The sequence below is a fragment of the Podarcis liolepis genome, assembly GCF_965112155.1.
Source record: "Podarcis liolepis genome assembly, chromosome: Z".
In the NCBI taxonomy this organism is placed as follows: domain Eukaryota; kingdom Metazoa; phylum Chordata; class Lepidosauria; order Squamata; family Lacertidae; genus Podarcis; species Podarcis liolepis.
Window position 1 is genome coordinate 23005076 of NC_139570.1, and position 22823 is coordinate 23027898.

The 22823-nt window shown below is 40.6% G+C and overlaps 1 protein-coding gene across 4 annotated transcripts in view; it reads left to right on the forward strand.

Moving 5' to 3' along the window:
- The window catches only part of FNDC3A (fibronectin type III domain containing 3A), a 59096-nt gene that overhangs the window by 13646 nt on the left and 22627 nt on the right, over positions 1–22823 (forward strand). For 2 of the 4 annotated variants that reach the window (XM_083484899.1, XM_083484900.1), the window contains 9 exons: positions 4213–4353; positions 7477–7552; positions 9200–9276; positions 13316–13550; positions 14672–14941; positions 17148–17203; positions 19972–20123; positions 20622–20681; positions 21740–21878. In XM_083484899.1, coding sequence (XP_083341025.1) covers positions 4261–4353; positions 7477–7552; positions 9200–9276; positions 13316–13550; positions 14672–14941; positions 17148–17203; positions 19972–20123; positions 20622–20681; positions 21740–21878 — 1158 coding nt within the window. In that variant the 5' untranslated portion in view covers positions 4213–4260. Of the gene's footprint in view, positions 1–4212; positions 4354–7476; positions 8822–8919; positions 9277–13315; positions 13551–14671; positions 14942–17147; positions 17204–19971; positions 20124–20621; positions 20682–21739; positions 21879–22823 lie in introns of all 4 variants that reach the window. The other 2 variants (XM_083484902.1, XM_083484901.1) reach the window with 2 other exon arrangements.

A 22823-nucleotide genomic window follows, 5' to 3' on the forward strand; every position in this document is an offset into this window, starting at 1 on the left:
AAGTTTGGGTTATTTAAAAATCCATATTTCAAGGCATAGTCAAGCTTCATGAAGGGGTGGGGGGACAGGAACAGGACATTTCTGTTCCCTGAAGTGTTCCTCCTCTGAGATTGCCAGACTGGACTACAGTTCATTTAATGTTGTTGTTTGTAAACCTCCTTTGTTCTCAGAACAGCCAGATCTGAATGTGATATTAGCTTTGATAACTGTGAGCCACAAGATACAAGAAAGCATTAAGACCATTATACTTAAGTTATATGCCCTTTTCCAGGAAAGACCAAATAGCATCCATTGGGATTCACATATTTTGGCCAGCACTGGTAGCCATGCCAAAACTTTAGTTTACCGGAGTCTTGCTGCTCCCCTTCTACTTGACCCCACTCTATGTCTCAGCACAGCCCCCCTTTCCCATTCCCCCTCTTCCCATGTCAAAGGTGAGATGTAGGGAGAACAGTGATTCCTGGTCACCCCAGTGCTTGGCTCCAATATTAGAGCTGGAGGGAAGTAAGCAGGGTCTTGTTTAGAGAAGAGTGGGTATGTGGTCTGAGCATCTCCATGACACAGTGATTGTGATCTTTTCTATATGTGTGCTGCCTATCTATAGATTAGAACACCTGTAGGAACAATCAGTAGTTCTGAATTATGAGCTTCTGGTGCCCGTTATTTTTTGAAACATTTGGGGAGCATCCAGCTAAAGTTAAGAACCTTGATTTCAGTGTGGAAAATCATAAGAGGCTTGCTGGATCAAACCAAAGGTTCAAAATTCGATGAGAGAGCAGCAGATCCCCTATGCCATTTTCCTACTTCCTATCCAGTTCCTATCCAGTTTTCAGAAGGGCCAACCTTCTGCCCATGGAAAATCTGCACACAGGACCTGAGTGTAACAGCGGTCTCAGCAATTGGTATGCAGAAGGGCTGTGCCTCTGACAGTAGAATATATACTTTTACATTTCTGATGTGAAAATCTGGAAAACACACTATGGCTTTTTGAAAGACTACTTCTTAAAAACTCACCAGGGCTACTCTGAATGGCGATTGCCCAGATTATCTATAATAATACTCACTAGAGCAGAGCTTTCCCAACTTTTCATGTTGGTGACACACATTTTTAGACATACATCAATTTGCGATACAGTTTAAACTGGAGGTTAAATTAACCCCTTTCTAGCCACAGGAGGAGTGCAGGAAGCATTCACATGACACACCTTCACACTGCAGCCGACACACAAACGTGTCACGATACACAGTTTGAAAAGCTCTGCACTAAGGGTGTTTGGTACTTCTAAGTAGGCTTTGCAATTGTGGCTATTGGAGACTTTTCTATTAAGTAAAGCTGGCAGGTCTTTGGTTTTATGTGAATTGTAGTGGTCACACCAGCTTAAGAGGCGGTGGACAGCTTTGTGTTGTATATTAACATTGTAACATGTGCCTCTTAAAAATTCAGCCTTTTAATAATGGATTTCTGATGTTTACTCAAAAAACCCGATCTCTCAATGCAAATCACATGTTTTAAATCATGTCAGATCAAGAGCTGTCAACAGACATAGCAAACACAAGAAAACAATAGCCCCAGTAAATGGCATAATAACATACAACCAATACTCTATTTAAGCTTTGCAGTACATACTAAGGTATTAGATCACATGGAGGAAGAAGTGGACCTGCTTCTTCAGTTAATATAAGAAATAAAAGCCAGCTATTGTCCTAGCTGTCTTACATTCTAGGTCCTGGGAGTTTCCCAGACCTGGCTATAGCATGTGTGAAGCAAGTAGGGGAATGTCTGCACAGGAACCTGGTCTCAAACTTTTGCCTTCTCCCCACCCACTCCAGCTGCCTCTAGCTTTCTCTTTCCCCCTAGATGTGTTCCTGGTTTCATATCATGCTTTCCAATCAGTAATTAAGCTACAGTTTCCTGTTTGGGGCATTACAGGAAGCTGTGACTTAACAAACCCTGGAAATTTTGGATTATGGTACACAGGAGGATGGAGGATAGAAGAGGGAGAAGGAACATTTATTCCTAGTCCAATAAACCAGTTGACTGAGATTGTTTTGTCTGAATCAGGCCAGTGTTTGTGTTCTGGGTATAAAGGGCAATACAGTGGTACCTCGAGTTACAGATGCTTCAGGTTACAGACTCCGCTCACCCAGAAATATTACCTTGGGTTTAGAACTTTGCTTCAGGATGAGAACAGAAATCGTGCAGCGGTGCCACGGCAGCAGCGGGAGGCCCCATTAGCTAAAGTGGTGCTTCAGGTTAAGAACAGTTTCAGGTTAAGAACAGACCTCCAGAATGAATTAAGTTCTTAACCCGAGGTACCACTGTACCATGATTTAGCTTATTACTAACGTTCAAAGTGCTTCACACAGGTAATCATTATAACCTTTGCAACAACTCTGTAATGGTATTATTATGCCTTTGTTGGGGGCTAAAACCAGCTAGTAAATTTGTGGTTGGGGTAAGATTTGCACTAGAGACTGTTGCTCGCTGGTCTCTTTGCATGCATTCTTTACATGAAGAAGTTCTAGGTTCGATCTCACCCTGGATACCTCCAAATAAAAAGTTATGTGACTTTGTTGCTCAATTCAATCTTTTTATGTGGCTTTTAATGTATTGTGACTTTGCTGTTAGTTTTTATTGATTATAGTCTAGTAATGGTTTATTGTAATTGTTGAGAGTGAATTTCTGTTTAATTATCATGAGCTGCTATTTTTAGAGTAAATTTTATTGTGTAATATATTCTAAATGAATTATGAAATTTTGTATAAGTTATTTATTTTAAAGTCATATTTTTATTATGACTTCATTTGCTCTGGATTGTCATAGGATATGCAATCTATGTTGTATATTTTGTTATTTCTATGGCTTTAAATCATCCTGTGTTCAGCAATGCAGAAAGGCAGAAAAACAAATGTAAATGTTATGAAGAAATGAAAATGAAAGATCTTTCTGAAATCTTGTAGAAGTATATGGAGCAGGGTTTCTCTCAGAATAAGATCAGGTTCCTATTTTTCTGTTTTTCTTTAGAAGCTGTTAGTCATTATGCTACACCAGCTTTCATAGTGGATTTAGTGGGTACAGACAGGGATGGGAAGGGGTGGAATCCTTATGCAGAGCAGATTTTGCCCTGTAGGTTTGGAAGTCACTAGGTCATAATCTTTCCAAATATTTAAATTGTACACCTCAGTATCTCAGTGTCTTATAATGTTAGTCTTGCAGCACTATTCAATATTAACTGTATCCAAATAGACTTTTGACATTAGCTATTAAATGACACTTTTTGAAGGCAGTTCTTCAGCTTCAACTTGAAGGTTGATTGAAATGTGACAGAAAAACACACAATACATTCCCAAAACTGTGTCACTTTAGATTGCAAATAGGGGACCATATATTTACATGCCTCCTGTGTAAAAGAAATTCCCTACACTCGGAAAGTTAGCATCCATGGGAGGCCATCCATTTATGCTCAAAGGCCCAAAAGTGATGGTTTTTTAGAAGCTTGGAAGACTGTATCCAACTGGGCTATCTGTCAGGGATGAAGGTTAAATTGGCAGGCTGTGGGCGACTTTTTAAATGGTATTTTAATCTGATTGAATTTTTAAATGTTTTAGTGGGAATGTGCTGTTTGTGGATTCTTACTTGCCCAGACAGAGCCTTTGGGATGGGCTAAGAAATTTATTCCTGAAGTTCACAAGTCATTCATAATACTGGAATACAATGTTAATCTCGCATTGTGCTAGAAACCAGAATTGGGCAAAGAGGCCTAATATGCTACCCATGTGTTCTGTTCTCCCCCAAGTTGCCACCTGCAACTAAATATGTTTTAAGCATGTTTTTCACAACCAGTTATATTTTTAAACTAATAATTTGAATACTTGTTGAGCAATGCTACTCTGTCCCAGAGGGCTCTTCCTTTCTTGCAGTGTTTTTCTGTGTTGAGATGTGTTAATAGAGAACAGAAGCAGACATAATGTAATCCAAACACTAAAATTAGTTACGTTACTCCGAGTCGCACTTGCTTGCATCTTTTTAAAACTGCTGATTATAGTTCTAAGGTGGGCACTTTTGGTAAGATGTGTCCCCTTATCTCCACTTGCACAGACATTTTGAATTGTTGTGCTTGAGCTTTTCTGATCAGGGGACTGTGTTTCAGAACCACAATATCAAAACTTGCTGATGTTGGAACTTTTTTTGTTGTTTGTTTGTTTCACCAGGTGATTTTTTTTAAAGGAACTGTCAACGAATGATCATTTCTCGCTGTAATGGCAGAGCAGCCTCCTCCATTAGAAGCCACACCCGCTTTGAATGAAGTGCCACTTCTACCTCATATGGTCAATGGGGACAACACACAACAGGCAAGTGGACCAGCATGATATGAAAATGGCCAAAATGTGGTAGAGGTGACATTCTACTCTGTTAACGCTTAGATTTATTGTCTTCAGAGTATGCCCTCTGTAATTACAGATATACCAAGGGAATAGTATAACGCAGCTCCTGTAGCAATGTCAGTTTGTATGGCTACCTTAATCGTGCCAGTTCTCCTCTTTTGTGTGGCTGGTTGTCTTTCAAAACTTCACTGGATGGCAGAGTTACCCAACATGAAAATAAAGATAACAAGACTGCCATAAATAACAATAAAAAAATGGTACACTGAATGAGGATAAGGATCTTCAATGTAGTAAAATAAGTCCATGCAAATTTTCAAGAATGGATTTGAAATGTATACATATATGTTTTGTAAATTCAGCAAATGCCATAAAATGCATGCTCTTGGCTTGGCTTCAGCTTGGCTTTACTTATGCATTGAGAGTTTAATTCTGTGCCTGTATTGCAAGAGGTGAGTGGATTACATTATGGCCTGTCTTAAGTTAATTATCCTTAACTTAAGTTTATTCTTCAGGGCTTGTGTGAACACGTAACTGCAGGTGCAGATTTAAAATCTGGATCTGTCTCGATCTGTATATGGGATAATCTTTAAGATGGTGACATACAGTCATGGAATGTTGGCTCTTGGGTTCATGGAACAGAAATCCATCAACATTGTTTTCTGCCATGGTTCTCTTCACTACCTTGAAGATGCCTTTCCTCTCTGTGCAGCCAGTTCCATGCAACAGAGGGTGGAGAGCTAGTACTGGGGGTTGGACTTAAGTTTCTCCAAAGCAGCCACCTATGACACATTATAAGTAGCTTTGGGAGCCCTGGGAAGACTCCAAAGTTGAACGTTTTAATAAATTAAATGTTTTATTTATTGTATCCTTTGTATAGTCTTAGAGCCTGGTGTCCTCGGAATGTCTGTGCATTTAATTCAATGAAGTTCATGCAGGAGAAAGTTTATATTATTTAAAATATTTTTACCCTGCTCTGTAATCAGAAAGGCTCTCAATGTGACTATTAATTTGGATATAATCCAAAGGCTTCTGGTCTTTTCGTTCTTGTGGGAAAAAAGCTTGTTCAGTATGAACAACATATTTTGACAGTAATTATTTTTCTGGTGGCGTTAGGTCACCATTGACCTTTCCTGTCCATATTATATGATCAACATATGTGTGGACTTGGCTCTTTTCTGAGTGTACATTTTCTGTCTTTGGTTGTAACATTTCTAGACAAAACACGGTGAAAAAAGTGCATTTCCATATTTAGAGAAATTAAGCTTAAAATCAAAGCACAAGCTAGCAAAACTATTTCTAAATTCTATGAGAAGCTGCTCATTTTGACTTTTAGTTCTATAAACATGGCACAAAGCATACTTTGTAGAATCACTGTGGGGAGAAGCAAACCTTAAGAATGTTGTTTTCCAAAAATAATGGCAAAATGTTTGATTCAGAGCTTGAAAAGTATTTAATTAGCTATTCAGAAAGCTGCAGGCTACAAACGCTTGTAGAAAAGGAAGACAACTGTGGCTGATGTTTTGAAAATCATAGGCACATAGGAATTGGCCTTGTCAAATCAGAACATTGATCCATCTAGTTGAGTACACTAAGAGCCCTCCAGACTCTCATGCAGAAGTTTTCCCCAGCCTTAACGGAAGATGCCAAGGATTAAACCTGGGACCTTTCAGATGCAAAATATGCTTTACAACCCTTCCCACTTCTGCATATTGCAATAAATCACCTTCTACAGTTCTATCCTTGGCTAATTCCAGCATGTGTTTTCACATTTTCTGGGCACAACAAACAAGTACAGGGCATTATTCTTGGGTACTAGACTTTCAGCTGGCTTGAGGCAACATTCTTGAGAAACAATGCAATTTGCCACTATACTTCTCTGGTCACAATGTAAGTGTGTGTAGAAGAAAGGCTTAGTTAGGTTACTGTCAACTGATTTTAAAAAATGATTGATCCACACAGTTTTGCAGAATGGATACTGTTAAGTTCAGGGTGCTGCTTTCTCTAAAATATTTTAACCTATATGGGAAGCTGCCTTATACTGAGGGAGACTATTTGCCCATTTAGTGCAACATTATCTATTCTGACTGGCAGAAGCTCTTATGGGCCTCAGCTGCTGCCTGATCCATATCACCTGCTACTTCACTCCCTAACTTCTAGCCCATGGACCTAATTAGGACCACCAGACATTTCTGTTGGATCAGCAACTCTGTTTCAGCAAAGTCATACCCACCTGCCCCACAAGCTGATATCATATATGACAGATAAGATGTGACTCATTGCTGATCAGCTGATTGGCGGTGCCTACAAAACCCCATGCTTTCTAAGCCTTTTTGGTTTGTATGGGCAAAGGAAAACAGCTCACCTGATGTCATTGTAGCTTCAGGTGATTGACAGCTGTCCCAAAGTGATTAAATTGTTCAGTGTACCAGAAAAAGTCTGCAGATATAAATGATTTAAAGTTAAAGCAAATGTGGTACATCTCCTTGAGTATATTGGAGGAAATACTCCCACAGATACTCTGAGCACAGGGCCATTGAGGGCTTTGAAGATAACAGTGTACACCTTGAACTATCTCAGGAGCAAACAGGCATCCACTGCAGACAGACCATTGCAGATTTCATATGTTGCCTGTGGCCATACTCTTGCCTTTCAACAGGTTGAGCAGCCGAAATATAATCCCAGTCCTAAATTTTTGAAAGCAGCTAAAATTGGGATAGAAATGTTTGTTTTTTGTGTAAATGGTCTTAAGTCACTTAGGCACAAAGCAATAGAAAATTGGTGTATGGCACAAAAGAATTGCTTCAGTGTGGCCAGGAAAGCTGTTCAAAAGCATTTACCTGCCCCCCCCCAATAAATGACTAATAGGTGTACAGAGCAGGCAGGTAGATAAAGTCTACTACAAAATAATTGTGGGATTATTTACAAGGCTGCTACAACTAATATTTACATCCCTAGTTACAGAATAGTTAACTGTAGAAACAGTTTAGAACTAGTATTGTATTGCCAATATTTTCGCATGTGTGTGTGTTCTGGGAAACGGTGTTGCTTCCAGATGTGATTGAAAGCATTGTTTGTTTTGTTTGTTCTTAGGTTATTCTTGTACAGGTAAATCCAGGAGAGACTTTCACAATTAGAACTGAAGATGGACACATTCAATGTATACCAGGTGATGAATTCATACGCATTTATATCATTTGTCACCTGAAACTGCTTTTATTTGATTTTGCATGCCTTCTTGTGTCAGTACATTAAATACTTGTGATTGGGACATACTATCCAATGTTTATGATTTTGCGACAATATAGAGTTTTTATTCAGAGGGACCAAACTTTCATCTTGGTTGATTACCTGCTACAAGTCAGGGTCACTCTTCTACCAGCATGCATTCCTCACACTCACACACCCTGTCCATAATTAAATCATCCAGTCCACAAGCAGAGAACACACAAGGTTCCTAATGGAGCAAATAAATTGAAGTGGCTAATGCAGAGAAGCCAAGTGCTAAGTGTCTCATGGTGGGTGTAACCCAAGGTCATGCTGCTAGTTTGATCTGGTGGAAACCTTTCTCACCCGAAGCACGATAAACAGTCAGATCCTGAGTGTGAGCAGAACTCATCCAGTCTGACTTCATAAGGGAATTTTCATTGGGCATATTTCCGTGCACCCAGCAATCTGTCTCTGTGTCAGTTTCTGGTGCTTTGGAGGAAGTAGAAGTTTGGGGGTGGAGGGAGAGATGTTCCTTAATTCCTGTGGGATGTGACAAAGATCTGAAAGTGCATAAACTACTTGCTGTCTTTTCACTGCATTAGTTTAATTTCCCTTTAGTAGTAGAAAGCAATACTAATTAAGCATTATTTTGTTTCTGGAACAGTCTTCACCATGTGGGAAGGAAAACAGGCCCTTCATTAGATCACCCATATATATTATCACACACCCACATCATCGCTGTATTTTTTTGCTTGACATATTGTAGGCTTAGCAGTAGCTTAGCAGGCTTAGCAGTAGCCATTGGACTAATTCCTCCAAGCATGGGCTTTGCCAATTTACTTCCAACTATTTGGGTTAAAATGACCCAGCAAGCCATAGTATGGCCTGCTGGTGCACAGAGCAGGGTGCTGGGGAGGCATTCTTGATTACAGTTGGTCCATGCAGGGTGGAAAGCCAAGGTTAAGCACATTGATTTCAACATATTTACATGTAAGTTTGTTTTAAAAAAATCATTGGTGGGGTGGCCATTAAGTTGGTGTACATTGGGGGGGAGGGTTTACTGCCACTTAAAAGTATTAATAAACTATGCTACCAATATAAATCTACATAAGTTGTAATACATTCATTCACTGATAGCATTGATGTATCATTAGTGTCCTTGAAAATCTGCTTCAGGTCTTTTCATCAGTAATTTAATGTGTTAATTTTCTGAGATATGACTCTACCAGTCATGGTTTTTCAAAAACATATCTCTTTGGTTCATGCTTTTCTGTGATGATTTCCAGCAGATTAAGAAATTCTCTTAGGTTTGCCATTTCTGTGAAGGCCATCTCTGATACATCCCTTTGTGTTTCCACTTCTTATGTCCACCAACCACTCTAGCTATACAGTTTCTTATGCAACCTGGTTTGGTCAAAAACCCTGTGGCATTTTGAAGCTTTGAAGAGGCTTGAAAATTGCTTTGAAAACCTTTTACATAAGAATGAAATGTGTATGCATATGCATGATCACCATTTAGGTTATCAGATTGCCAAATGAACCATGACTGCACACACTTCAGTACAGTATGCAGACGTGAACACTCTGTTGCTTGGTTTCCTTTTAGGTCCAGCACATGTTCCTATGATGTCAACAAATGGTTCTGTGCCTCCAATCTATGTGCCTCCTGGTTATGTATCTCAGGTAGGAGTCTTTTGATGGTTTTGCAAAAGAGAGAGATTTCCCAAGAAAAAAGAAGATGATTTCCCACTGAACAATGCTTTAAAAAGGTGTTAAATGGAAAGTGTGATGGAAGCAGATCTTATCTCTCCTCTCGCTTCCTTGCTATGGACCTGGTGCATCGTTTCCTAGTCTTTTTACCATGGTTGGGAAATCAGGTGCACCTTGCAAGCTACCTGCCCTCTTTCTCACCCTCCCCACTTTACCATGTAAATTATCTTCTTTCTTTAAACAAAAGTGTTGTTATCTGCACTGTGCTTAATGCTGTCTGTGGTTTGCTTTTAGCATAATTTGAAATCAGGTTTTGAAACTACTGGTGCATTTATTTAAGTGCAGGTGAAACACTTTACGTCAGTTAATGCTAAAAGGAGAGGGTGCTGGAGTCCATGTCACAGCCATGAATTGAGATTAGGAAACTGATGACACCCAGTTGTTCTGAGTGATAAAACACAAATATATTCCAGGGAACTCCAAAAGAATCTCTCCAGACTGGGTTGAATGGGCATTAAAATGGTGAATGGGATTCATGTAATAAAGGATAAAATACAGCCTAGCTTTACATACACTCTAATGGGGTCTGAACTGATGGTGACTGGCCAGGAAACAGATATTGCTGGGTAGCGTAGTGAAAATGTTGACCCAGTCTGCAGCAGCTACGAAAGACGCACATTCCAGGTGGGGTATCATAATAGTTTAGAAAATGGAATAAGGGGGACATGACAACGGTGTATAAACTTGAGCATGAAATGGAGAAAGCGCGTAGAGAGTAGAAACTAGAACCTATGCCATGCAATGAAGCTGAATTTTGGGGAAATAAGGAAAGACAGAAGGAAGTGCTTCACCAAGCACATAGTTAAACTATGGAATTCTGTACAACATGATGTAAGGGTGGCTGCCAACTTGAACAACTGTAAAAGGGGATTAGGCATATTTATGGAGGAATAACGTTATCCATGGTTACTAACTCTGATATCTGAATACTAGTTGCTTGAGAATGCTGGTGGGAAGAGTGCTGCTGGGTTCATGAGCTGCTTGTGGGCTTCCCATAGGCATCTTATTGGCCACTGAGAACCGGATGTTGGACTACATGGGCCTTTGGCCTGATCCAGCATGGCTCTAACATCCTGAAACATAGTTGTCCCCCCCCATTTGTTGCTTCCTAGTGGTCTAAACAGTTGATGCTCTCTGCTCTGTCCACTACAAGGCAGGTTCTTTGAAGCAGAACTTGGTCAGGACCTGAACCAGGAGACACAGTTAATGAAAACCAGTATTTATCTTGCATGTGTTTGAGATAGTTGCAGCTTCTATGGTCTTGGTTCAGGCCAGGGTTTCAGTGTGTATGGTTTCCCTACTTTGTTTGGCAGCCAGTCAAATGAAACAGGCAAGAAAATACATTGAACAATTATTGACTGAGCCTTATCTCACCCATGGTTCCAGACTGAAAGTATAGCAACACAAGTAGCATGCTATTCCCCCTCTCCAAGTCTTTAATGATGACGACATTCTCATTATTATTAATTTATATTCTGCCTATCAGGGTATAAATCTTAGCAAGGTTGCTTACAAGTAACATTCAGTTACTTATTTTAAAAACACTGTGAGCAGTGTTAACATCTTTAAACACAGCACGATCCTTCCCACTTCAGGTGAGGGAATAGTTCCTCTAGAACAGGTCCTTTGTGATTTCTCCAAGAGAACAAGGTGACCTAGAAGCAAGAGTTTGTGGAGAGGGGGTTGCTGTAACTTAAAAGAATTTCATGGACGAGTTGGTGCTTGCCATTGTCTGGAATTGGGGATTGGGATCACTACAAACTCTCAGATTCCATTAAGAACCTAAGACTCTATCTTGGAGGGTATATATGTACAGGGAATATATATGGTTCCTTAACACTTCAGCTGTGGCATCCTTTCTCATTTGCTTAAATGACTCAGGAGCACTTTGCTCTGAGTGTTGAGCCCATCCTAGGAGAGAACCCTTATAGCGCTCTTGATTCATGGAGCTGAGTCAGGCACTTCCTGGAGTATGCTTATCATTTCCTTTTGACTCTGAAAGGGAATCTTTGAGAAGGCCTTGAATTTCAAGATCTTTGCTGTAGTACCAATACACATTAGAACAGGCTTCCTCAAACTCGGGCCTCCAGATGTTTTGAGACTACAATTCCCATCATCCCTGACCACTGGTCCTGCTAGCTAGGGATCATGGGAGTTGTAGGCCAAAAACATCTGGAGGGCCGAGTTTGAGGAAGCCTGCATTAGAATCTATCAATACATTACTATCGTGGTTTAGAGAAAGGATGTAGAAAATATGTTTTCCTCCTGCCTTTTAATAACTTTTAAAGTGACTGTCTCTTTGGCCAAAGGGGTCTTGGGGTTGCCCAAGCCATCTGATAGCACTTCATATGATAAAGATTGTGCAACACTCAAACTGGTCTTTTGACCCTAAGGTTAATACACATTTTAATAGAGCATCAGTTAATCCTACATATTTGGGGCCAGTCCTTGGGAAAGCATTTGGCTCTATCTTCAGAGCTCTTAAAACAAGTATGGAGAACCTTTGGCCCTATAGATATTGCTGAACTACAACTTCCATCAGCCCCAGGAAACATGGTCAGTGGTTTGATAGAAGTTGTAATTAAGCATCATCCACAGGGCCAGAGATTCCACATACTTGTGGAATAATGCTCTACCCAGTCTGCCAAACAGCTATTAAATTGCCCACCCATCTTGCTCCAGTCCACCAAATTGCTGTTGGGCATGCTAAATGAAGCATGATTGTTATAGGTAGGGAAGCTCAAGGTGAGTTGGAATTTGGCACCAGAGGGCAACTTGGGCATCTGCATAAGCTGTACGGAAGGCCACCAAGGATTGGTCTGAAGCCATGGATTGTCCACATGTGGGCTAGTTCATAGAACTGACATATTAATGTAGTGTATGTACATTTCCTGCATTTTTACTGAAATGCATGAAGTACTGAATGTACCTCAGCTTATGCTAAAATACCGTATTTTTCCATGTATAACATGCCCCTGTGTATAAGACGTCCCCTATTTTGGGGGACTCAGAATTAAGAAGGTGGGGGGAGATTGCCTCCGTGTATAAGACTACCCCCCCTTTTAACATTATGTTAGTTTAAAAAAACCTAGTTTTATACATAAAGTACGGTACATCGAATTAAGCACACCTGTGCTCATAACCAAGTAAGGAAATATTTGTGTTTTGTTTTATGCTATTGTATTAACATATCCACAAGTTAATGGCGCTTGGCTTGGAGGTCACATTTCAGGTGACCTTTCTTGTAATAATCCATGGCTCGACACATTCTTTCTCCCTTGAGGACAAATGTTTCCCATCAGTTCTGACTTATCATAAGTTGGGAAACTCCAGTTGTGGGTGTGCTTGACATGACCAGTGATACCAACTTTCTGTAATTCCTGTTTGGCCAGCTAGGAACCAACTGGCTCAACTAAACATGTTTCAGGCAGAATAATTTGTTAAAGGATAGGGTATTTGTTTTATGGCATACTTCGACTCAATACAAACTGGATCGATGTTGCAGATGGCCCATAGCATGCTTTCGGTTAACGCTTTAATTTTATGAAAGTGCTGGTACAAGAAAAATTAACGCTGTACAGTTTCATGGAAAGAATAGGGTTTTTTGTTTGACTTACTTACCTGGAGGTGTATACATTTAGTATCTGTGCAGCATGTTAGCTACTGGATTTTAGCTTGTGGCTGGTTTTGCTGATATTCAGCAATTGGGCTGAAGAGCTGGTACTACCTTAAATCTTCCTGAACATCTCTGTAGTAGAGCTAGTGGTGGGGTGGTGGTGGTATGGATCTTGTTTGTTAGATCTGCAAGCCAGTCTGAGAAGTTGACTAACAATGTGATTCAAGATAGTTACAGTATGCCCATTTTTTTGAATTGGTTAGATTTCTTTAAAAATAAATGTATTTGTATTTTAAAACACACACATACATACAACATACTGGTTTTGCATTACAGATGGTGGAAGAAAATGGAGTCCGGAAGGTTGTAGTTCTGCCACATTCTACTGAATACCACCCTCCCATTCACCCTCCTCCTCCCCCTCCCCCACATGTGACGCATTATATGCACCCTCATCCTGCTATGATACCCCATCCACCTCATGCAGTGTATCCTCCAGTTCCGGGAGGGGAAATACCACCACAGTTCGTTCATCAGCATACACCACCGCAGCATCTTTATCAAGAACAGGGTAAGAAGTAGTGCCGTTATTAGCTTGCCTGTATTTAGGTCTGATGCTTTCTTTGGGGTTGCTTATATGCCTTTGCAGCTGATGCAGATTGCAGCAAGTCTGTTTCCAAGTGGGATAAATCCACAACAAAAACAGTGCTTTGTGTGCAGTGTCTTCCCACTCACTTTTAGGCACAAACTCCCAAATGGCTTGGGTCCTATATAGCCTAGATGTGGCTTTCTAATTTACCTTCCTTCACAACATTTAAGAATCACAAGTGTTTTCTTCATTGCCATATACAAAGGCCAAGCAGCAAGAACATGCAGAGACGCATTCTTAGCAGCTTCCCTATCACTATTGATCTCATTTTCCGTAGGGCAGGGGTTTGCTGGCCTATTGTGCTTTTGGAGCCAGCCTGCAGCCTGTCTTCCTTACTCCCTCCGAGCTGTTCACAGGAAATAAGGCTTTAAAAAGTGCTCCTAGTTGTGTCAAAACTTAGCTTTCATTTCCTAAGCCTAATTATGCAGGGTGGGGAAGGACTTCCATCCTAAGGACAGTTGCCACCTCCCCATAACAATTAGGCATTAAGCTCCAATTGTCGGTGGGAGCTTTTTACTTGGTTTACTGCTCAGTCCCACCATGCTTGTTGAATTGAGCAAATCCTATGAAGTAAGTGGGCTTAGAATTTCAGACTTAATTGCCATAGCTGGCTCTTATCTTGCCCCATTCCCCTGGCAGGTGGAGTTGGTCCTTGCAAATCACAACCAAGTGGACTAGTGAGAGTTAGAAGTTGAAGCTTGCAGTATTTCTTTCTTACAAAAAAAAAAAAAAAGGAAGAAGATATCATGGCACTTGCCTCTGTGCAGTACACAGTATTATGGTAGAAAACTGCAGCCATTCTTTCTCTTATAAACATGTGCACATATGCTATCTATGTTACAGTTATAAAATTAGTTTACAAGAATAATTAGTAGCTACAATAACTGTATTTGTTTCTTTTTATATATATATTGGTTGTTTAATCTGGCTAAGCCTTAAAGGCTTTTACATTTGGTGGGAGGGGGAAACCGGATCATTGAAAATGAAAGTCTTGCTGTTTCTGTGTCCCATCTAATGGGCTCTCTTTGCTGGTGCCCCTACAGAGACCCGTTCCCATGGCAGAGCTAATTTTCCTCCGCGAGATGAAAGAACTCTCAAAATGCAGGAGCATTTGAAGAAACGGATAAGAGACCGACAGACTAGTGGAAACACAAATAATAAACCGAACAGCCCTCCTTCCTCACCTCAGAAAGTTAATAGTTCGTCCAGCACCGGCGTTCAGAATGGACATGGAAAGGGACAGCAAGGGTCAGGAGGGCAAGGCAAGCAGAGGAAAGCCAGGGAAAGCCAAGCAGCCAATTCAGGAAAGGGAGGTAAGTAGAAACTTTTTAGGAATATAATGTGCATTTCGTATAGTATGTGTATTCTGCATTGCGAATAAAAGCAAATGGCAAAGCATTCTTATGAAACAAAGGAGGAACTAGCTATCTATGTTCCTTTAGTATGTCAGCAATGTCGACAGTAGAGAACGTCAGACACGATGCAGCACATCTGTACAGTGTGTGGCAGTGTGTTCATTATGAATGTAGGTGACTGACTTGCAAGAGAGGGGAACTGGATCCTAATGCTTTCACTCAAATGAAAAGCATGCCATTGAAAATGTTTTCTTCTACTGTTGTTGGCATCTTCCTATTTGCAGTCTTCCTTTGGAAAAATCATTCTGTTTCTGTGGCAAATGGCCAGGGATGGTGGGCGTTTCAGGGCAACAGGACCTGGGGGATGACGGGGACGACACTGGTTCCCCCATCCCTGGTGTAACATGAGAGCGCAAGAAGTCAGGATGCATATACTAAAAATAAAGTATACATAGCAATCTAAAAGCAAATAAAAGTACCACATTCCAAAATTCTGTACAATATGCAATATGAAATAATTAAGCCACTGTTTGGGAAAAGATTCAGGTTTCCTTAGACCACCTTTCCATTCTTGGTCCTCCCCTCCCAATCCCACCTCCTAATCTTCCTCTTTGCCTTGATTCTTGCCAGTGAGAAGTGATTTTTTTTCCTTGAAGGACAGTGGAGAAAGCCTAGGTGAAGAGGTGTTTCTTGTATGAGGAAGTTAATTATTAGAACTTAGAAGCTTGATGTAGAACTACATTTGCTGGACTAGCTATGGCTGAAATCTGATGTTTGTGTGCATTCATACACAGCCAATGACAGGTATGCCCATTTGGACCTAAGTTCTTGGTGAATTTACCCATACAATCAATAGCAAAATTCAGTTATACCTTCTGGATTTCAGTGGACTTCACAAAGGGGACTTATTTAACAATACTGTATTGTGTACTGTGAAGAGCAAAGGTTCGCATCCAAAGTACCATGAGCCAGGTTCCTCATGCAGTGGGGTTTCCCACATCCTCTTCCTTCTGTAGCTGTTTGTGCCTGCTGAAAAGCTGCTCCTGGGGGTAAGGGAGCCCTTTAACAGTATGCAGTATGGTGTGGGGTCCACCTTCTGTGAGAAAAACTGTATTCTCTTGCATTAGGGGTTATTTGGATCCAAGCCAGAATGTGCACATACAGCAAATCTGTTACCTGAGTAATAAATGCATGTGTGCTTCTCTGGATGTTGCTGCAGACCAGCTGAAGCATACGTTTGCACCTACACTCTTGAACAGCAGTACTTTCTTTCAGCAGTACAGTGCATCTGTGCCAGCTTGGTTGACTTTGCACAGAATTGGCAATGTGGGCATTTCAGAGGGTGAAATGGCTTACTATTAAAATAAACTACTGCTGCTTGAGAGCATAGGAGCAAATGCACTGTAATTCTTGCAGTATAGTCTCATTGCCAGAATTGTAGTTTGGCCTATCATGGAAGGAAGAAATGAAGTGCAAACAGGAATCATTTGGAAACTGTGTACTGTATTTACAATAAAAATAGATAGACCTCATTGGCAAGCTAAAAGAAAAAGGTACTTCATCTACATTCAGACCTGAACCTCAGTACTTATGAGGCTTCCCTGCTCCTGTTGACTTACTCAGTCCTCTGCATGAATTAGTATCCTGAATCTTGAGCCTTGGCAGGATAACTAGAAAAACTAACATGAAATTTATCTGAAAACATGAGTATGTATATGCATGGGTTTTGCTTTCAATCGTTTAAATGTTCCTTGCTGAAACTTTAGTCTTAATTATTAAATGCATAAAATCTCATCGTATCATTCCTTCAAACTGTCTTCCCAAAATAACGTAGCTGATGAACAAGGTTACTGTTAAGACTTTTAGCACAGTAGAATTTTCAAATTCCATCAGTCAAAGGAAAAGCAAGATATGCACAGATTCTTGATGGTGTGAGTCAAACTCAAAGGAAGTCTGTGCAGCTCTGTTACTTCTGCACACTTTGAATATGTAGCTGATTCAGTGGTCAAAACAAATAAGGGCAATGAACTTTGCACAGCATTTACTGTTGTTCTAATAAGTGTCCCGATTTGGTTTGCAGTTAAATAAGAAATGTTTTGATGGGGGTTTTCATTTCCTCTCCATCTCACAATGTGGTGTATGTTTATTGTTTTGTTTTCTTTAGAATCTGATACAGAATCTAGAAAATCCCAAGATCCCTTAAGCATCAGTAAGCCTACAGTAAGTAGTGATATATTTTAGACGTTATAATAAGCATGTGGCATATCTTTTCAAAATAGACATACCTGTTTACAAAACCTGGCTCAAACAAGATTTGTTTACAATACTTGAGAATGTGTCAGGATCCTCAGAAGGAAATGGAGTTTTCATAGTTGATAAATAACTGTGGAAAATGACATTCTGTATGACTTTGCTATGCAAACTCTAGTGAATAGGTGGAAGAAGCAAATGGGTGTTTTCTGATTTTTGATATTGCAGTGGGGCATTTAGGGAAAAGTCGGCCATAGCTGTTCTCTGAATATAAGACACCCAGTTTAAGGGGTTTGAAGTTGGGCAACGTTCAAGTTGAAAATATTTTGAAACCCTTGCTATGACAATTATGGGGTTTGACACAAAGCCTGCTTAACTTAGGTTTCTTTTGTGTGTGAATTTTGAACCAACTTCACAGCTGGAGAAAGAGGAGAATGAGAAAGGTTACATAATTAGGGCAATCACCAGACCAAAATAGGTGACCAAATGTTTTACTTGACTGCCTGGATCTCTCAATCTCTCTCTTTTTCCTTTTGTTCCTTTTTCCAATCCATGGTATTTAAACTGATTCAGTAGTTTTGAATTTGGATGCATCTAAGAGTATATACAGCAGGGATGGGAAACCTTTCAACCTCCAAACTTTGTTGATCTCCCACCAGCTCCAGTAAACTTGAGCAATAGCCAGGGATGATGGGAGTTGTAGTTCAGCAACATCTAGAGGGGCACAAGTTCCCCCCATCCTGATCTGTGGTGGGCTTTCTTCTCTGAACCATCAGTACTGTCAACACATAGACTATACAAGAATAATGGGCTGCATTAAAAAAAATTCACTATAGTTGTGATCAGCTTTAAACCTTGGAACTCATTTGCATAAACGACCACTTCCTTCTGCAGTGTCCTGCCTGTTCCCCAAGATTTGACATGGATGATAGTCTCTACATCCTGACTGTAGCGGGGGGGGGGGGGGGCTGGTTGGAATTTTCAATTAATGCACCTACCTAAATTGTGGAGTGTTCTTTGGAAGGCTCATTTATTCCTCCTGTCATTCACCACCTGCTTAAAACTTTTTTTAAGATAGGATTTCTGCTTTCCTGTTCATTTTATAATGACCGACCTATCGTATTGTTTTAAAGACTCTTATTTAATATTGTTGTCTTTGACATGATGTAAAATAAACAATGTTTTACATTGATTTGATTAAGATAAAAATGGATGTACTTTTTCTTGTATATAATGACAATGCTGTAGGAATCTTAGATAGTCTAAGCCAGGTCAGGGGGCATGTGGGCATCCAGATGTTGCTGGACTGCATCTCCTATTGTTCCTCACCATTGACCATGCTGGCTGGGACTGATGGGAGTTCAGAGTCCAGCGACACCCAAAAGCCCAACTATTTTCTACCCCTTCTCTATACATGATAGCTCTCCTACCAATGGATAATATTTTTATAGGAAAAATGTGTACACCATCATATGTTGCTGGGGAAACCCAACCAGTGGGTGGGGTATAAATAATAAAATTATTGTTGTTGTTATTGTTATTGTTGTAGTTATATGTGGAGAACATGTGAATCTCTGTTTTGTCTTATGTGTGAGTGTGTTATAAAGCCAAAGGGTTTTTCTGCATGATCTAGCCCCTATGGAAATAAGTTGTCACAAAACTGGGATAGGCAAAACCCAGCACCCTGATAGAGTTATAGGTCTCTCCCTCCTCATTTATCAGACTGATCATTTGATGAGGGGAGAGGAACTGATAAACTTCCTTGTTGAACAGCTGAGGAGGGGGCATATATGTGTATATATGGGATGGCCACACCTGCTTGTGGTAAGGTGTCAGCCAGGAGTGAATTTGGCTCTCTGTTCAAAAAAGGTTAGCCAGCCCTGGCTTAGAATAGGCATCCCTGGCAAAATAGATGTACAGGTGTGTTTTTTCTTCACAGGCAAAGGTTCGTGAGATTTGAAAACATGACCATTCCAATACTAAATATATATATATAAGTTCTCCACCAAAATGAATGACTTACTTTTTCTAGCTACGCAATTATAGAACAGTTAAAGGGACTACTGTATAAAGGACAGTATTGGGTCTTGTCTGCTATTGTGAAATGAAACTGTTAATGCATGAACCAGACTTGGAAGTATTTTAGACAGAGTAAAGGTAAAGGGACCCCTGACCATTAAGTCCAGTTGTGACCGACTCTGGAGTTGCAGTGCTCATCTCGCTTTATTGGCCGAGGGAGCCGGCATACAGCTTCTGGGTCATGTGGCCATCATGACTAAGCCACTTCTGGCGAACCAGAGCAGCGCATGGACATGCCGTTTACCTTTCCGCTGGAGCGATACCTATTTATCTACTTGCACTTTGACGTGCTTTTGAACTGCTAGGTTGGCAGGAGCAGGGACCGGGCAACGGGAGCTCACCCTGTCGTGGGGATTCGAACTGCCAACCTTCTGATCGGCAAGTCCCAGGCTCTGTGGTTTAACCCACAGCGCCACCCGCGTCCCGCGTTAGAGTACTTCGACACAAATGTATGTTAAACCACCACCATGCATTGACTTAAAGAACTGCATTGACTTAAAATGCATTGACTTAAAGAACTATAAAAAGTGGGGCAAAAAATGTAACCAGACCCAGCATTTCAACTTGTGTAGGGGACGAATGCACCCACCTGCATTTTCCCCAAATGCTTCTTGAATGTTCTAGAAAGTCACATTATCCCCCTCCCTTTTTTTTTATAGGTCTCTGAAATACAAGCTAGGTCAGCAGTCGTGGCTTGGGATCCTCCTTTTGTGGTGCAAAATGGTGAAACACATCTCACCTCTACAAAGTTCAGATATGAAGTGGCAATCACAAAGGGTGGTAGAAATGGAAAATTTAAATCATTTTATGTGTAAGTCCAGTTTCTTTATTTTACCACGCAACTTATCTCAGCTGACACCTTGCTCACTTTCCATAGAAAATATTTTAGACAGAGTTGATGGATTTTTTCCAGTGCTGTTTTTCTAAGGACAGCCTAGAGGCAGAATCTAAGGGAGCTTTGTAAATAGACCCACATAAGTTAGCCTGCCCCCCTCCCAACCAAAAAATAATTCCTGTGCAGGGTGCAGATGAGGAATGGAGCACCTAATCTCTCCTTTGCCAGCCAGTTCACTCACCTTCATGGAATACTGGTCCTACAATTCCTTATATACCTGGGCAGTGAGGAATTGCATGCAGACAAATGCTAAATTGTGATGTCCCGGGAGATAGAAGTTTTGAGATACTAATCCAACATTGTGGGAAACTACGTAGGATATGCTTGAAAGAAAAATGGCGTTGTTGTTTGCATAGGGTGTTGTTGTGGAAACTATCTAATTCTCACTATCATAATGGGTTCTTCCTTTTGCAGGGAAGAAGAGACGACTTTTACTCTTAATGATCTCAGACCAGCAACCGATTACCATGTCAGGTGGGCACCAAGAACAAAAGACTTGAGAACACAGCAGTTCTTGTTAAAAGTAGCTGAATTGCCCTGTAGATACCTCCCTTGTTTGAAGTTGCTTAAAGATATAAGGATTTGGAGAAGGTGGGGGAAGGCAGGTGATAAAACTGAAAAGCGTAGGCATACAAATGGTGCAATAGATATTTTCCTTTACTGTTTTTAATAATGCTTCTGGAGTTGCATCAAAATACTAGACCAGGGCAAGCGATTTTATTTGGTCAGGCATTTTAAACTGGTTTTATAGCCTCTGACTGCATTTTTGTTTTATAATTTGTGCCTCTCATTTTTGTTGATTGATCTATATTGATTTGTATTGTAATATAATGTATTATTGCACATGCCCACACAGCTACCATTCCCTGTGAATCCATCAGGGTGAAGAGTTGTTTAGAAAGTTGTACATAAATAGATATCAAATAGTACTTACCCCCTGCAAAATATTTTCCGCTGAGCCTCAGTACCACCCTAAGTTGTGTTAGGGTACTTGCAAAACTTGCATTTGGGGGCAGAGTTACCCAATATAAAAAGTAACCACAGAAGAGTATTGCTGCTTGGTGGCTAGATTGTTCCCAGCTATGACATAGTAGTGAGGCTCTGAGGATAGGGAAGGCCAAAATGAAGGCAAGTGTGTTAAGCGTTCCAACCAAATTCATTAAAGACGTGAAGATGCCTTCTTCTAATGCAAGGGTGGCTATTCTTTATGCACACGCAGATGACTAGAACCAAGGTATATTCCTTATTGAAATTTGGGAAAAGATTGTTATCTTCTCCTACATTTCAAGCCTGGTGAGACACAGGCAATGGGTTCCTGAAGGAAAAGTGCAGGGTGTGTGTGTTCTGTGTGGCTTTGAAACTGTTCTTAAGTAGGGGGCAGACCTGTAACATGGTAGGAATGTTATGTTTGCCAAATGCAATCCTACAAGTGACTGTGACTCAAATCATTATGACCAACCACAGTCTCAACTTTCAGATCTCAATTCCATTAGGAAAACTTCCTTAACTTTTTTTTTTTTTTAATCATACAGAGTTATAGCCTCAAGTAGTACCACAAAGGAAGCCGTTTCAGAGCTGGTGACTTTTACTACAGATAGTTGTGAGCCAGACCCTCCAGCTGCACCGAAAGTAATCAACAGAACCAAAAACAGCCTGAATTTACAGTGGAAGGTAACTGAAAAGCCAAAATGGATTTTAAACCAGGGTATTTTTTAATAGCAAGATTTATAGCGTATCTTAAGTAAATCCATTGTTCCTCTAATTGTGAATTGTGTGATATAGTGCAGACAGAAATGGAGGTGAAACAAGACAAATGAGAGGGAGGTATTGCCATGCTTAGGAGAACCCTGTGGTATGCAGAAGTACAAAAAAGGGAGTGAGCTTGTGTGTACGCAGTGAGGATTGAGCATGCTCAGGAACATATAATGCTGGGTGTCAATTTGAAAAGAAAATACTGGGGGAGTAAATCCCTTACTTACAGCTTACAGCATGGGTGAGGGACAGCTTTCACCCTGAGAGCAACCTTTCAGTGATGGGCAAGTGAGCCAAAGGCAAAAGTGGGTTTAGCAGCAGTTGCAACTATTAGATTTGGACTATTACATTCCGGCCATGCAAAAGCCAAAAGCTTCTACATGCAAACATGCACACACACCCCTCTATCTTCTATCCAGGCAAGTAAGAGGCATTAACTTAGTCCAAGAACATATTGCGTTCAGGCAAAGTCACTAGAGGAGGGCTTGCAGCAGGGCTAGTGAGAGGCACGGCCTGAAAAAAGTCCTGAGGGCCAGATAAGAAGCTTCCTGAGTTGGAGTTTGCTGACCTCGGTTTGTAGTATCCAGGAGGAGACTGGTTAGCTGGCTCGCTGTGCGGGAACACTCACATTAGCGGATAAGGATGCGCAGCAACATTGCATGTCCTACTTATTTAAACTGAATCTCGTTTAAACAAACAAACATACTGCATGTTAAGTTCAGTAGGATAAGGTGTTGTTCTACCTGAGGCGTTAACCTCAATGATGAATTACAAGGAGTGTGTGAAGAAGGACTGGAACCCTCCTCCCCTCCCCTCTGAGCAAAGCGTAAGTAAATGCAAGCATGCATAGGCCTCACTGATTAA